The 18,142-nt window shown below is 43.2% G+C and overlaps 1 protein-coding gene across 2 annotated transcripts in view; it reads right to left on the bottom strand.

Moving 5' to 3' along the window:
- The window catches only part of TBC1D23 (TBC1 domain family member 23), a 34,615-nt gene extending 19,914 nt beyond the window's left edge, over positions 1 to 14,701 (bottom strand). For both annotated transcript variants that reach the window (XM_063448957.1, XM_063448966.1), the window contains exons 1-2: positions 14,562 to 14,701; positions 110 to 221 (exon numbers count right to left, since the gene is read on the bottom strand). In XM_063448957.1, the coding sequence (XP_063305027.1) occupies positions 110 to 221; positions 14,562 to 14,656 (207 nt within the window). In that variant the 5' untranslated portion in view covers positions 14,657 to 14,701. The remainder of the gene's footprint in view (positions 1 to 109; positions 222 to 14,561) is intronic.
- Between the last annotated feature and the right edge of the window lie 3,441 nt (positions 14,702 to 18,142).

Raw genomic sequence — 18,142 nt, 5'->3', positions numbered from 1 at the left:
GCAACATAACCACTAAAGTGTGGTGGAGTAGTTATGGTGCTTGGTGTGTTTCTTTAATATTGAAAAGATAAATATGAAACTATGGTTCAGTGGTTGAATACACACTTACCTTCCATACTTTTGCCCTGAGATCTGATGGAATTAGCCGTCCTTGGATGATGTTCCGTACTGTTTCAAGGTCACAGCCTCCTGCTTCCAGAGCCTCGGCAAGATCTGTCTCCCTATCAAAATATAAATATATGTAATTGATCGTATAGCTTCCCAAAGATCTGGTACAACAACAAAAAACTTGTTGCCGTTAAGGAGCAATGAAGCAGCTCCATATTACTTGAGGTATCAGGTATTCCGTGGGTTTCATTCTTGATTGGACAATAAAAACAGTATATACAGTGTTACAGCAGTTCAAGTAGCATAAATTTGTTAGTTTGTTTCTTTTTGAACAGTTTTAGCATCCTGCATTATTGTTTTGTCTCTGTTTACCAGAGATATACAATCTGCAGACCTGGATAAAGATCTTGAAGAGCTATTGTTCAACGTTCAAAGCATTATTTTTATGGCACCTTGTAAGCGCCATATTTATCTACATCTATATTGTGGTGCTACAGGATACTCACTATTATTTTCTTTTATGTTTGTCAGATTGGCTGTATCCCCCAATTTGTCTGTATTTACTGTCTATGTAGGACCAGGAGCTAAAGCCATGCATACAATTCGGGTCACTTGCTGTATAAATAGTATATTGAACATTATAAACATTTTCTAAATTATCTTAACCCAAACAAAACTGTTAAAATGTGTACATACAAATAAAAGTAAAACAAAAAAACAAAAAAAAGAGGCCATGACACTATTTAAAAGAATACAATACAAACCTGTATTCCAGCACTGTTCTAGTCCTGATCTAGATAGGTCTCCCCGTCTGGCATAAAATCATTTAATAAAGCTTTTTACTTCCCTTTTTACAGGATCCCTCTGGAGTCGGTCCAATTCATTGCTTCTTATACAAGAGTGTTGGGGGGCTGATAAGCATGCGTGGCAAGCGTCACACACGCATCTAGCCTCCCCATAGGAAAGCATTGGTGGTTGAAGTGTTTTGTCATTAATTCAGTCGTTAATTTAATTAGAGCATTGTTTAACAAAGTATTTGGGTGTCAATTAACAACTTGTTTTCTTAACTTGTATCAATGTAAAAAAAAAAAAAAAAAGGTTTTCAGCCGTTTGGTTTTTAATATGTACACAAATGGGCGTGATACCATTTTCTTAATTGTGACCTGCAGTGTGTGTAATGAATAATATTCATATTTTCTGGCATAATGTGTCTGACAACTTTCCTACGGGGGGGGAGGGTTACAGCCATTGGAGGAGTGTGTAGCCCTGCAAATAGAAAAAATACTTTCTCCAAAACTGCAAATCTCTGCACTGCAGGGATAAACCTACAGAGCCACTGCACCCAGACCACTTCATTGAGATGAAGTTGCCTGGGTAACTTTAGTGGTCCTTTAGCTAAAGAAGAAGCAGTTGATGGTCGTAATTAATATTCTGAATAAGTTAAGAGAAGAGCAAACAAGCTCTACCCGTGCACATCAAGCGAGATTTGTATAACTACAATAGGTCAGAGTAACTAATAGCATAAATAGTCCAAAAATATCTATTTTAATAATAATAATAATAAAAAAAGGAAAAATACTTGCATAAATGTGTGTTCTATTTACACAATGCCAATGTTTATAGCTAATGCAATTGATCTTAAAGATCCCCGATTTTAAATGCAACCAAAATACAGTACTAATGAAAATACAATACTAATGATTTGTTGACTTTAAAACGACACAGAAGTAATCAACGATGTGATTTTCACTTCCTGAATGTACTTGGTAAAGTGAACTGAGCAAGCACATGCCCTCTGACTAATCACAGTGCTTCCTCAAATTGGGTTCTGCAAAATCTTTTTTTTGTGTTTTTTTTTTTTAATATATATATTACGATATTAATTTTAGTTAAAGCCATACTATAACATTTTAAAAATACAATTGGTATGTAACGTTCATAATTCAAAGCCACAAGCAGGTGACACTGTAAGGATCAATGTAACTAGCAGATACTAAGTACTTCTCTACAAGTAGCTAGTTATTACATGGAGTTAAACCAAAAAAGCAATGTCTGGCACTGTATACACTGCATCTGGAACTGAACTATAACCCAGAGATAGGGATATGTCATGCTTAGTCCTTTGTAAACATAGGACTTCTCCTGTTACAAAAAGTGTGCAAATGTTCAATAATTCTGGGTTCATTGTATGCATTGCAGATTTGTAAACGTCAAAAGAAGTAGAAAGTATACCCAGACCGTACTTGCATATTACACCAATAACACAGTACAAACTTCGTCAGTAGTTAGTAATTAAAACTACAGATATAAAAGTTAATTTGGATTTGTTAATCTCATTCACACTGCATCACTTGACGTAAATATGCAGATGTGAGTAAGATCGTGTGCAGCTTAGGTAGAAAACAGCGCAAATTAGCAAATTATGTTTTTGCACAAGCACATACTATCAAATACATTATATAACGAAATACATTGAGGGATAAATACCTGCTGCATTGTGTTATTGAGACCACGGGTAGCAGCCACTGTTAATACGTAAACTGGACCGTTGTCCTTGCTTGCATGGGTATTGTTTTCTGAAGTGTACCCATCTATTTCTTACCATTTGCTTTCTATTGCAGACACAAAAGTTTCATGCAAAAACAGAAAACAGGTAGGGCTAAAAGATAGACATTGCATGCCCAAAAAGATCCCCATATGTTGTAGAACTACAACTCCCATGATGCTTTGCTTGCCTTTGGAATGGCAAAGCACATGGAAGATGTAGGTTTAAAACATTTGGGGATCTACCTTTTGGACACCCCTGGTGAGAAAGGCTGGAGTTGTAATACCACATCATCTGAGGATCCACATTTGGGGCACCCCTTGATTATACAGAGGAAATCACATTGTATTGTTTCCCATTCTTCAAATCTGTGTCAGTGTAATGCCCACACACATAGCTTTGGTAAGCTCACTGTCAGTGTAATGCCCACACACATATCTTTGGTAAGCTCACTGTCAGTGTAATGCCCACACACATATCTTTGGTAAGCTCACTGTCAGTGTAATGCCCACACACATATCTTTGGTAAGCTCACTGTCAGTGTAATGCCCACACACACAGCTTTGGTAAGCTCACTGGGTCTCCCTCTCTCTGGGAGATGCCTGCCTGTTTGTCTCTCAGAGTGCTCCCACACAGTTGGTCCCCTGCTCTAGGCTACCTCTGATCCCGTGGTGCCCCTGCTGATGTTCACTGCTCAGGACTTCTATGGAATGGAATCTTAATTGGTGCTTAAAGAGTTACGCCAAACACTATAACCACTTCAGTGCTATGAAGTGGTTGTGGTGCCTGAATTCTTTATGCATAGTGTTTCACTTTGAAGTGCTGCACATATGAAGTTTAACCTCTCTGCTGTCAGTAGTATAGATGTGCATTGTCAGAGCAGAAAGAACCCACCCTTTAAGGACAAACTGAAGACAGTGATATCACAGGTCCTTTTTCCTATAACATGAATGTATGCACAGTAATGTTTCCCTTGCAATAAACCTCCCTGTGTGCATTATCTGTGTTCTAACACCAGTCTCATCCAAACTACAAGTTTAACTTTGTTATAGTGCAGTTTTAGGCAACCTTCAGCACTCCGGGTGTTGTGGACTACATCTTCCCTGATGCTTTACCAGCATTGTGGCTGTAAGAGCATTATGGGAGACGAAGACCACAACATCTAGCGTGCCAAAGGTTGCCAAGACCTGCTCCAATGTCCCCATATCTTTGCATTAAACCAAAATGAAATGCATATTTTGTCTTTGTATGGGATATTCTATCTAATAAAGGAAGTGCTTTCTGCTAGTATACATATAAATTTGCTTGGTCCCTTACCTAATCAATACAATCTGCACTGCTTGTCTTGTATCAGTTTACCAACTCCTATACAATACATACGATCTGCATTGCCCTCTTGTATCCTGGCATCCAGCTTGATTCCGACTACCTGTATAGCCTTGCTCGAGTGCTCCTATACCTGTATAGTGATTCCTGCCAGATCCTACCTATTCACATTTTGATCAGAGTATCTTGATGTCCGTGTACCTCCGCTTGCCTGTTCCTGACTATGCTCTGATTCCAGATTTAACATATACAGAACCTAGCCTGTTCCATCCTCTCCTCATACTTACTCTAGTCCAGGCAGTTTGTCGTGAGATTATTGCAAATCCAGCTAAACCTGTCCAAATATCTGTTATACCTCTGTCACACTGCTCACAAGCAATGCTCCAAGGGCTGCACAATTCTGAAAGTTTAACCTGTGGCCAAGGCAATATCAGCAGGTTCTACTTGATCAGCAAAACAAGTAACTTCAAAAAATATGAACAAGGAAGAAATAGGAAAAATAAATATGTGGGTTTCTGGTAATGTCAGGTATAGTGAATTCCTGAAACAAATCGTATTGTTTTATTTGGATGAGAAATGACCATTATGAATGTATGTGCATCCACCGTCATCTTTTTTTGCTATACTAGTACATATGAATTAACATTTAGCAGGGGATTAAAAAAAAAAACAACAACTTTAATTTCTTGAATGAATGCATTACACGCAAAAGGCTTAGTCCCATTCTACTGCACGGATAAATCAATACGATAATTAGATTATATTATTTATGAAAAAAACATGCAGGCATGTGGATTTACTGCATGTCATATATGGCTTGAATTGCAAGGAGGCAGATTTTCTGAGCACATAATGATTTCCTCTTGTGAGTTAGATCAAGTGTACAGAGTGTAAGTGGGAACAGAAAACACACGTTTTGTGGATTCTTTGCATTTCATTTCCAAATACTCACTAGACACAGAAGATTGATATCTTTATCCAAAAGGCAAATCCAATGACAATTAAGTGTGTATTTATTAAAGCAGATCTTCCCCTTCCAGAAAAGGGCCAGTTCTATGTTCTTCACCTCAGTAAACACGACGGCAGCATTTCATAAAAATGTCTCTTTTCAAAAATGTTCAGCTTCATTAGAACTTACATGCTGTGCCAGGCATGGCATGGCATGGCATTTTAGTAAACCTTCCCATAAGCACAATGCAGGCCTATATGGTACTGCTAAAAAAAAATGCTGGGAGCATAGGCTTGTACAGAATTATTACATAGATGCCAGAGTGTACCCAATGCATCATGGGACAACTTTGTCCCCCACAACAGGAAATGACTTTATTTAAATCCTGAGTATCCCATTTACATTTGTTCCTATGGGTAAAAAACTAAAAACTGTCACATTGTAGGATTTTTAATATTAATATATATATATATATATATATATATATATATATATTTATTTTTTCATAAACGGTTTAACCTCTTAAAGGGGAGAAGGTAACCATGACCTCCAGTCACTAGAACAGACAAAATTTAGATTGCGTTGTTATAGTGCCCGGATTGATTCTTTACGTTTATCTGATATTTTAGAATCCATGTTAAGAATTGTAATGTATTCTCTCTCTTCTACCAGGTAACCTCATTCATTGTTTATGTACATCCTGAAACCTATTGTCATCTGACTTATCATTTCTGTAATGGAAGGAGGATATCCACTGTCAAACACTAAATGAATGGAAAGCTATATAAAAGATTAAAAAGATGGCCTTAGGAAAAATGTGTCACAACTTTTCTCTACATTATATAGATCTACTTTTCTTTTGGTAGACTGCCAGATGTCTAAGCTTCATTCAGACGTGAGAGCACTCACAATGCCAAAATCCCCCTGTTACATCAATGTAGGACATCACCAGATATCTGTGGGAAGCAGTGAAACTCCACTGACTGAACTTTGGGTTTTGTTTGATAAGTAACTTTGTGTTTATGTGTTCAGTCATCAATCCCAGCTTGAAGAAAGTTTGCTAGTTAGCATGTGACCATAATAAAAAGGAACTTTAATCTGTAAAATGGAAAAGAAACTCTACGTTGCTATACCCTTGGCAAATTAGGGGCACAGGGTACACAGATACACCCAGAGATGTAATGACACAGACCATTATAAATTGAACTTTGGATATACTGTGCTTACAAGCACCATCATTGCATTGCTGCAACACTACTGAATTTGCTAGTTTAACACTGCCATTTCTACAGTAAACTTGCACACAGAAACACTGCCATGGGGAAAAAAAAATACAGAATGAACAAATACCAAACAGTGAAGTACTTAAGTGAACAACACACTGATCTACAATATATAGTGGTGCTTCAATATACACTGAGATATCGAGAGGAGAGAAAAATAAAAACACTGCTCTGATTATTTTAAACATACAAATCCACCACAGCCTGTAAAAAGGGCTCCCCAAAGTGTGTTGCTCTTTTAACCCCTTAAGGACACATGACGTGTGTGACATGTCATGATTCCCTTTTATTCCAGAAGTTTGGTCCTTAAGGGGTTAATATTTGTTCAATTCGTGTTAAGGGGTTTCATACAAATGATTTGAGCAGCTATTTTATTTATTTACTTACAAGACGATATAGGCTAGTTTTGTGCTTTGGGAAACACACAGACATAACTAGCCACTCACACAGACACACTGTCACACAAAGTGATATAACTAATGAAAAAAAGTAGAAGATGGGGGCAGCAATATTAAATATATAAATGCTTACTGACCACCCAGAACTGTCACCCACTCAGGGCTCATGCTAACTTCAGAAAAGATGCCAGGGGCCCTACTGATGTAGCTGCCGTATGCGCATTTCCTGATGAGTGCACCTGTCTCCCTGCTTCCTTGTGGCTCAATGCATGTGGTCAGGGCAATTTTCACTGTCATAACATCATGTCCTCATTTCATTCACACAGATAATAAACGTAAGACAGATAAAGGGCAATGCCACGGGAAACAAACACCTCTCCTACTTCACAACTGTCAGTGGCCAATAGTCGGGTGTAATAAAATAAATAAATCACCCACCTCCCAAAAAAAAATAACACTTTTTTTTTTAACCAATAAGGAGTATACATCTTTTAGCTATAGAATACATAAATAAAATTACAACAAACATGTAGCCACTAAAAACACATGGATTTCAAGATCAGAGACAACATGGGTTTACTTCAGGGAGATCATGCCAAACTAATCTTATTGATTTTTTTCATTGGGTAACTAAAATTATAGATAAGGGTGGTGCAGTAGACATTGCTTACCTAGATTTCAGTAAGGCTTTTCACACTGTTGCACATAGAAGGCTTATCAATAAACTGCAATCTTTGAGTTTGGATTCCAATATTGTTGAATGGGTAAGGCAGTGGCTGAGTGACAGGCAACAGAGGGTTGTAGTCAATGGAGTATATTCGAAGCTTGGGCTTGTCACCAGTGGGGTACCTCAGGGATCTGTACTTGGACCCATTCTCTTTAATATTTTTATTAGTGATATTGCAGAAGGTCTTGATGGTAAGGTGTGTCTTTTTGCGGATGATACTAAGATATGTAACAGGGTTGATGTTCCAGGAGGGATAAGCCAAATGGCAAATGATTTAGGTAAACTAGAAAAATGGTCAGAGTTGTGGCAACTGACATTTAATGGGGATAAGTGCAAGATAATGCATCTTGGACGTAAAAACCCAAGGGCAGAGTACAGAATATTTGATAGAGTCCTAACCTCAACATCTGAGGAAAGGGATTTAGGGGTGATTATTTCTGAGGACTTAAAGGTAGGCAGACAATGTAATAGAGCAGCAGGAAATGCTAGCAGAATGCTTGGTTGTATAGGGAGAGGTATTAGCAGTAGAAAGAGGGAAGTGCTCATGCCATTGTACAGAACACTGGTGAGACCTCACTTGGAGTACTGTACACAGTACTGGAGACCATATCTTCAGAAGGATATTGATACCTTAGAGAGAGTTCAAAGAAGGGCTACTAAACTTGTTCATGGATTGCAGGATAAAACTTACCAGGAAAGGTTAAAGGATCTTAACATGTATAGCTTGGAGGAAAGACGAGACAGGGGGGATATGATAGAAACATTTAAATACATAAAGGGAATCAACACAGTAAAGGAGGAGACTATATTTAAAAGAAGAAAAACTACCACAACCAGAGGACATAGTCTAAAATTAGAAGGACAAAGGTTTAAAAATAATATCAGGGGGGGGCGGAGCTAAGCAGGCAAGCTGAATAGAAGCACATTGCATGAGCTCCTGCAGAATAGGCCCAAATTCTACAGATAATCGGAAACCGATTGCTACGATTCCCCTACAAACCTGCCAGTAAGCTGGGGGAAGCAGCCGTGAATATGCCGGTACCAAACTTGAAGACAGACACGACCGGGAAACGTGGCAACGAACTGAGGCCTAGTGGAATCATGGGGGGAAGGACGGCCGCCTTCCCGCCGGATCCCAACACTGACAGGCGAGTGCAAAACACACACCCCCCCCCCCCCATGGACCGGTGGGGGATATCCCGGTCCCCACCAAGAGGGCTGCCCCGAACCCTACACCAAAAGAATGGCACACTGACCACCATACGAGACGAGGGGACGGGAGCGGCCAAGATGGCGGACAAGCGACAGCGGCCTCCGGATGCAGGGGACACCGGGGACTGCGTAACAGACTCCATCACACTAATCTTCGAATGCTTCTGGGCCAAACTACAGGCACGCATACAGCCTGCGACCCACGGCCCACCGCTACCCACAAGGGTAAGAGCCGATGGCGGACGGAAGCATGGGAGTCCTCCTCAGGGCAACTCTAAGATCCCTGCATCTATCCCCCACATCCTGAGCCCTCCTGGGCTGAGAGCAAGACGGGGAGTACCCCAGAGGCGCTGGCCACATAAGCGGAGAGGGGCAAGACGACACCACAAGCGACCCGATCTACCTCCCTGCAACAACCCGAAAGGGCCGATCCTGGACCACGACGGTTCCCAGGCTCGTGGCCTGCAAGCGCCAGCTCTCCCACAGCTCCAGGGCAAGAGGGGATTCCCACATCCGAGACACCGCGGCACTACCCAGAAAAGACGGAACTCAAGCGAGAGGCCCAAACCTGGGAAGCAGCAGACAACCGGAGATCACCGGGCCTACAGCGAACAGACCAGCATTCTGGCACAAGCTCGAGGGATGAACTTCCTCATCGCCATCTCAGCCCTAAGCGACTGTCTAGCTGTCTCCATCCACACCAGACAAGCAAGACTCTACAAGGCAAGACACCGAGGCCAACAACCGAAGAACCCCGGGGACGGTACGGACCTACCGAGCCGAGGCATCGGCTAACAGAGCCTCATGCCCCCGAGCGAGGTACCCGTGCCCCCCTCAGGACTTACGGCTATCCTGCTCTATATTCACCCATTGATACCCAGGCGGATGATTACACTAAGCCAGGCCGAGACGCCGAGAAAATTCAGCTGTCTGCCGGCAAGCACAGAGGTTTACAATGTCACCCATTGCCTGAACATTTTCTTTTTCGTTAGCGCTTATTTTTCAGGCTCTTAACTTCTGTACTGATACACTCAGGTTTACTTGTTTAATTATAGCTTGCACCACCTATCGTGCAATTAGGGAGCCCTAAAAGCTTGTCCAATCGCATTGAACCTAACATGCTAGTAACTTTCGCCATCTTGTTTAGCCAGACCTTACAAGTGAAATGTCTACCAGCTTGAGTCTTGTTACAGCTAGCCGACTTCTTTTTTCTTGTGTTATCAGACAACTGTATAATTTAATTGGCAAAGTTTAAGGTCTTTATGTTTATCAGTCTGCCTAACAAACGACGACATCCTCAACCTAAATTCACTATTTTATTATTTCGTATTATTAAGATTAACACGAGACATGTATATTACACCATAAGCACAAGTGAGCTAATCTCTGATACTCAAAAATATACGCATACTAATACTGATAATATGTTACCACTGTGCACACCGCTAATATGTTTTAAGCTTTAGTCTATAACTAACGTAAAAAGCATGGCTCTTTTATTTTATTATTATTTTCTTTATTATGCTTAACACGAGAATTATATAAGCTAACCATTGGATGTTTAATTAGTTGCTCTCCTCACAGATACTAGGCAGCATTGTTTGGAAAATTACCCACTCAACTGAGCATACCAATATTATAAAAATTGTGCCTGTATTTCATTTGTCCCGCATGTTCAGCGAGGAAATGCCTGAGGACTGCTCTTGGGGCACCTCAAAACTGCTTGTAAACTTTATATGCACAACAAAAATTAAAAAAAAAAAAAATAATAATAATATCAGGAAGTATTACTTTACTGAGAGGGTAGTGGATGCATGGAATAGCCTTCCAGCTGAAGTGGTAGAGGTTAACACAGTAAAGGAGTTTAAGCATGCGTGGGATAGGCATAAGGCTATCCTAACTATAAGATAATGCCAGGGACTAATGAAAGTATTTAGAAAACTGGGCAGACTAGATGGGCCGAATGGTTCTTATCTGCCGTCACATTCTATGTTTCTATGTTTCACTAGTGGTACATAGTGTTAGTAGTCAGGCAACTTGGTTCATGAAATTAGTCAAGCCTTTCTCTTTATACAGAGTAACTAGAGCCCTGGTACAAGGATGAGGAATGTCTTTCTGCTCTAGAGCCAGAAATAAAGTAACAAAATCTGAAATGCCTATTTTTTTCAACCTTTCATGAATTCACTCTGATTTACCCCTCTTCACATCTGTGTAACCTCTTCCTGTTTGTGCTCTCCGCCTTACTTCAACCCACCATGAAATCAGGATGGGCAGTGGCAGGTTACCGCTTGATAAAATCAACGGCCTCTCAGCACCACTAGAGGTACCTGTGGCATGTTAACCTTCACTAGCATTGTGGTTTGATATTTGGTGTGCACAGTATAAATAACTCTGATAAAACATACAGTTACTAAACTTCTGATGAACTATTTTCATCACTACATCCTTTGATGCTATGGGAGCACTGCTGCATCTAGAGAGAAATGCCATTTTAACATATGCTCACTTGGGCACTAATTATATAGCACCACAACATACATGCCATGTGTATGGCACTGCAGTGGTTAATTAACACGCTGTGCCCACCTTGTTCATGTAAATTGAAACCAAAAAGTGAGATTTAAAAAGAAAGAAAGATCATAAATCACAGTTTTAGCCTGGATGTGCAAAATCTAAGTGAAAGTTTCTCTTCAACCCATTAAGTACCAATGACAGTCTATGCCATCATAACAATCCAGTCATTAAACATAGAATTGACATATGTGAGATAAGAACCATTCAGTCCATCTAGTCTGCCCAATTTTCTAAATACGTTCATTAGTCCCTGGCCTAATGACTATCCCACGAATGCGTATACTCCCTCACTGTGCTAACCTCTACCACTTCAGCTAGAAGGCTATTCCATGCATCCATTACCTTCTCAGTAAAGTAATACTTCCTGATATTATTTTTAAACTTTTGCCCCTCTAATTTAAGACTATGTCCTCTTGCTGTGGTAGTTTTTCTTCTTTTAAAAATAGTCTGCTCCTTTACTGTGTTGATTCCCTTAAAGGGACACTATAGTCACCAGAACAACTACAGTTTAACCCCTTAAGGACACATGACATGTGTGACATGTCATGATTTCCTTTTATTCCAGAAGTTTGGTCCTTAAGGGGTTAAAGTAGTTGTTCTGGTGAGTATAATAGTTCCCTTCAGGCTTTTATCATGCAAACACTGCCTTTTATCTTGCCTCTAGGAACACCTTCAAGTGGCCACTCCTGAGATGGCCACTGGAGGCGCTTCCTGGGTCAGTGCTGATCCAGGCAGATCCTGCCACGGTGAGACCATCACAGTTTGGGGGGAAAAAGTGAGTAAAACCATCTTTCCCATGCAATCAGAGGGGGACAGGCCACCTAAACAAACATACTCACTAAAAACAGACACTAACACACAAACAAAATGACAGACACACACACTCAGAAGTTGCAAAAAAAAATAAAAATTATTTTAATTGAAAGCCTCCCTACCCTTGGAGAACTGGAGTGGATAGGCTTTCCCTGGGGTCCAGTTAGGCTGCTGTCATCTCCCTGTCACGCATATTCCAGTGCTAGGCATCACTGCAGGGCATGCAAGGGAGCAGAGCTGGGAAACTACAGCTCCCTCACTCGTCCCCCAGCTCCATTCCACACAGCGGCTGATGGCTCTGCTTTCCCACAACACTGGACGGCTGCCTCTGCGGGCCGACATATGCCTGGCGTCAAGAAAAAAATCCTAGTCGCTATGGCAACCTGGGATTTGTCGAGCCCTGCCTTAATGTATTTAAAGGACCACTCTAGTGCCAGGAAAACACTTGTTTTCCTGGCACTATAGTGCCCTGAGGGTGCCCTCACCCTCAGGGATCCCCTCCCGCCCGGCTCTGGAAAGGGGAAAAGGGGTAAAACTTACCTTTTTCCAGCGCTGGGCAGGGAGCTCTCTGCCTACGATCCTCCTCCGTTCCGCCCCGTTGGCTGAATGCGCGCGCATTCAGCCAGTCGCATAGGAAAGCATTTACAATGCTTTCCTATGGACGCTTGCGTGCTCTCACTGTGATTTTCACAGTGAGAATCACGCAAGCGGCTCTAGCGGCTGTCAGTGAGACAGCCACTAGAGGATTTGGGGGAAGGCTTAACCAATTTATAAACATAGCAGTTTCTCTGAAACTGCTATGTTTATAAAAAAATGGGTTAACCTTAGCTGGACCTGGCACCCAGACCACTTCATTAAGCTTAAGTGGTCTGGGTGCCTAGAGTGGTCCTTTAAATATTTCTATCAAATACCCCCTTTCTTGTGTTTCCTCCAAGTGTTAGGATCTTGTAACCTTTTCTGTTAAGTTTTACCCTGGAACTCATTAACCAGTTTTGTAGCACTTCGCTGAACTCTCTCCAAAGTGTGTGTGTGTGTATGTATATATATATATATATATATATATATATATATATATATATATATATATATATATATATATATTTATTTTTTTTTTTTTTTTTTTTTTTTTCTTTATTAAGATACCCATTCCAAATAAGCCTTTAACAAAAGCAGTAATTTGAAATGGCCATGATGTCTGTATGTGCAATGTTTAACTTTGAAATACTGCACATACATAAAAGAACGCATTTACTGTGTCACTCCACCTCCAGCAGCGACATAGGGTTGTCATCAGCCAGCCCAAGTAGAGTTCCAGACGAGCAAATGTCAATTCTGTGCAACTTTCTTTGCACAGAATGCCAGTCATAGGCCTAAAGCTGTCAAAGGTTGCTTTCAGCCTATGAATATTGAGCACAACGGTTTTGACTACTTTAGCTCTGTTGAAGTCTGAAGCACGTCACTGGATCACCAGGCTGCATCGGTGCCTGGCAGGAACCCTGGTAACAGGGCATACTATTGCTAAGCGGTTTGCCCAGCAGGTTGTTACAATACTTGAGTAATGCTTTAAGGAGTTCATTAAAGCACTCGTACAATTTAACTGTAACAATAGAGGTTATGTCTGAATTCCTAATTAAAACGCTGACCAGCAGTTCTTAATCAATATTGACAGTAAACCATATTATTTAGCAAGGCAACTCATTTTTCAATTGTCATATAACGAAAATTAAAATCAGTTCTGCAAAATACCTCAATCCTCTTGAATTACACTCCCTGACCAGTGTCAGTAGGCTTTTCCATTGCATTTGGGGAAAGGTAAAAAAAAAATAATTAAAAAAGACAAAAAAAAAAAAAAACACACTACAATAAGTTGTTTATAGTGGGCAGTTGCCTGAGGATAATGAACAGAATGTTCCTGTTCCAAATGCTGAGAACCAGCTACAGTAACAGAGGGGAACCCAGAAACACTGCTCTGGGAGTTATATTCCAGCCTATACTTTCTATTATTCCACTAGATCCTAAACTGCTACAAAACTAAAACTCACATGTTGCATTGCTAGCTGTGATGTTGTCAGAGCACGATGAGAGTTGTAATTCTGTAATCACAGTGATGATGGTGGTGGTAGTCCTGATGATACCCAGTCACTATAGCTGACACTGGTCGCAGCTCTCCTCACAGGCTGCCTTGGCAGGATGGGAGTTGTGCTCCTGGGTTTGTTTAGCAGGATGGGAGTTGTGTTCCTGCCTTGGCAGGATGGGAGTTGTGCTCCTGGGTTTGTTTTGCAGGATGGGAGTTGTGCTCCTGGGTTTGTTTTGCAGGATGGGAGTTGTGCTCCTGGGTTTGTTTGGCAGGATGGGAGTTGTGTTCCTGGGTCTGTTTTGCAGGATGGGAGTTGTGCTCCTGCCTTGGCAGGATGGGAGTTGTGCTCCTGCCTTGGCAGGATGGGAGTTGTGCTCCTGCCTTGGCAGGATGGGAGTTGTGCTCCTGCCTTGGCAGGATGGGAGTTGTGCTCCTGGGTTTGCCATGTCTGCTCTGTGTCTGACACTGTGACCACCTACCCCAGCCCCCCCATACACACTGAGAGCCCCCACCAGCCCTGCCCCCCTCGTCCCACCCCGTGTCTCTCACCAGGTGTCCGGCTCTGCCTCCTCCAGCGGGACCGGTGCTGGGGACCCGGGAGGAGAAGGCGAGGAGAGCGACGACGTTTCCTCCAGCTCCGCCATGATGCAGTGTTGACGTCCACGTCACTGTGCCGTAAAGCAGCGCCGCTGCCCAGTGTCGGAAACAGAGCGGCTGGGAAACGAGGGCAGGGTGGGCGCGCGCACGTTCCGGGTGCGCGGGCACGTCGCATCCCGGAGCTGTAACCATGGAAACGCAGGATGTGCTTGGCATCGCCATAGTAACATCTTAACTTCTTAAACCCAACTACTGTCATCTCTGGGACACACACCTTCCTACTGACCTAGTATCACAGAGCTCCACAGCAATAACACTCTCAGTAATGTACAGTGTGTATCACAGAGCTCCACAGCAATAACACTCCCAGTAATGTGCAGTGTGTATCACAGAGCTCCACAGCAATAACACTCCCAGTAATGTGCAGTGTGTATCACAGAGCTCCACAGCAATAACACTCCCAGTAATGTGCAGTGTGTGTAAGAGAATATCAGAGCTCCACAGCAATAAAACTCTCAGTAATGTGCAGAGTTTGATCTCTATAGGCACAAGCTGGTAGACCTGGGCAACAAATATGGTGGTTCAGCCTTCTATGATTACCATAGGTCTTTTTCTGCAAAAGTGTCTGGAACCTTCTCCCAGTACGGAACAAGATCCAACTGGGGAAGGATTGATACCGTCATTTTTTTGCAGACACTTTGCAGGTCTAAGAACACCGGCTTGTGCATACTGCTCCTCCACAGCCCATACTACAAACTTTTGTCCCAACACGGCGGACGACCATGCATCCACGCAAGGAGCTAGTTCCTCTGGGGTTCCAGAGAAGTTGTCACGGGACAAACAGGGACGCCCAATCAAGTTTCTGGGCAAGTCCCAGATATGTAATAATTTTAATGTTGGGTCTTGTAATTACAGTGGATGTTCAAAATGTTTTAGGGCACATGCAAAGACCATGTGTCCAAATAAAAGGTATTCCAAGCCTTACCTAATGGCCAGTATTCACTGCATTTATGTCTCAGCACCCATCTAGACACCTAATAGACTTTCTTATCTCTGGTTTAACTGGTCGGAACTCTGGAATGCCCTAATCTACAATCCGCCCAACACAACTGTAACGGAATGCAATGTATCAGCATACGATATCCGTTGGTACATCTAGGAAATCCACAGTCAGAGTAGAAAGCAAGGCAATATCCCCAATCCTCCCAATAACCGGACGAAACACAGTTTGGGAGTCAACTAACTCGGTTTATTCACAGGCAGCATATTTATACAGTTCCCCATGCAAGGGGTTTCCATACAGTAATTCCAGGGGATTTCTCCCAACATGCACTGTGACTTTCCCAACAGGCATTGCTGCACGAGAAGGATACTCCCACTAAAATGGACGATTAAGTGGATTATCCCCTCGTGCAGCAAAACGGACAATTGACATTAAAATCTGTAATTCACACAATATTCGGTACTTCGGAATAACTGAACGTTCGGTAGATAGCTGGGGTCGGGGCGCACACTTTGGGAGAATACCGCTCCGATCCCAGCTGATTTGACCGAACGCCGCACATAATACAGTTAAACATTAAAGTGGGTTTAAAAGTACCGAATAAGTACGGGACACATAATGTACCGAACGCGGAACTCCCGAACGCTCTAGAAGTCCAGCGGTGTTCGGATCATTGAGTAGCCGTTTTCAGTTCCAGGCTCTCGACGACCGAACACCGCTGCAGAGACAAAGGATCCAAGATGGCCGACCGCCGCATGGTCGGTAGTCGAACGACGGCCACCTAGGAGAGCCCTTAATTACCGATTGCAACAATGTTGCAACCGGGTAATTGGTGCCACACGACCTGTGAATGTGTGGTCTACCTGGGGAGTCCACATTCGTACGGTGAACGGCCAGGATAGCCGTGTTTCGCCGTATGAATGCTTTGTATGCTGGCAGCATACGGCTGTCAGCATGCGAACGGCCATAGGAAAATACATATACAGTTAACGTTACATAGTATAGCTTCAGCCTACGGACAACCTGCAATGAATATAGTCCAGAAGTGGCTAGGTTTGCCACAATGCTCCCCCAGAACCAAGCCGGCATACACAGTCTGATCCCAACGGATCGGCTTGGGGATGTCCGGGAGAGTACTCACAGATCACTTCTCGAGTTCAGTCTGTCTGGATAACCCGTCAGCGTTACCGTTTTGTTTTCCTGGCCGGTAATGGATAGTAAAGTCAAAGGGCTGCAGCGCCAAGCTCCAGCGCAGCAGCCTGGCATTGTCTCCAGACACACGGTTTAGCCACACTAACGGGTTGTGATCTGTGAGTAAGGAAAAAGGTTGTCCGTACAAATATGGCTGTAACTTTTTAAGGGCCCACACCACGGCCAGGCATTCTTTCTCGATGGCGGCGTAGCTCACTTCACGAGGCAGCAACTTGCGGCTTAAATAGGCTACGGGGTGTTCTCCGCCATCGGCTCCCACTTGGCTCAGTACTGCCCCCAATCCAAACATTGAAGCGTCTGTGTGAACAAGAAATCTTTTAGTTGGATCAGGAGCAGTTAACACAGGAGCATTAGTGAGAGCAGTCTTGAGTTGTTGGAATGCCTGCTCACACTCTGGGGCCCAGACAACCAGTCGGGGAAGGTTCTTCTTCGTCAGGTCGGTTAGGGGTTTGGCCAGGGTGCTATAGTCAGGGACAAACTTTCTGTAATAGCCGGCTGTCCCTAAGAACGCCAGCACCTGGGTCTTAGTCCTGGGGGTAGGCCACTTGGCTACGGCCTCAATCTTGGCTGGCTCGGGCCTCTGCTGCCCACACCCTACACGGTGGCCCAGGTACTGCACCTCGGCCATACCTATGTGGCACTTGCTAGGTTTTAGCGTTAACCCGGCCTCCCCAATGCGATCTAATATCGCCCCTATGTGGTGTAGGTGATCTTCCCAGGTCTGGCTAAACACGGCTATATCGTCTAGATAGGCACAGGCATACTCCTGAAAACCGTCCAGTAGCCGATCTACCATCCGCTGAAAGGTAGCCGGAGCGTTTTTCATCCCGAAAGGCATGACCTTGAACTGGTACAGGCCAAACGGGGTGACAAACGCCGACTTGGGGATGGCGTCATCGGCTAGCGGGATCTGCCAGTACCCCTTACACAAATCAATGGTAGTGAGATACTGGCCCCGTGCCATCTTATCCAACAGCTCGTCTATCCGGGGCATCGGGTAGGCATCAGACACCGTTTTGTCATTTAGCCTCCGGTAGTCAACACAGAATCGGGTGGTGCCATCCTTTTTAGGTACCAGGACTACCGGCGATGCCCAGGGGCTATCGGAGGGTTCGATAACCCCTAGCTGCAACATTTCGTCCAGTTCGGCTTTCATATGGGTCCGGACGGATTCCGGAACCCTATATGGAGCCTGGCGCATAGGTAGCTGTCCTGGGGTCTCCACTCGGTGGGTGGCTAGCGGAGTGTACCCAGGTAAATTGGAGAAGGTAGTCCCCTTGGCTACAATCAGCGCCTGTACCTGGGCACGCTCTTGGGG

Source organism: Pelobates fuscus, chromosome 1 (assembly GCF_036172605.1).
Source record: "Pelobates fuscus isolate aPelFus1 chromosome 1, aPelFus1.pri, whole genome shotgun sequence".
Taxonomy (NCBI): domain Eukaryota; kingdom Metazoa; phylum Chordata; class Amphibia; order Anura; family Pelobatidae; genus Pelobates; species Pelobates fuscus.
Note: the sequence above shows the minus strand (reverse complement) of the source record. Positions and strands in the feature narration are given on the sequence as shown.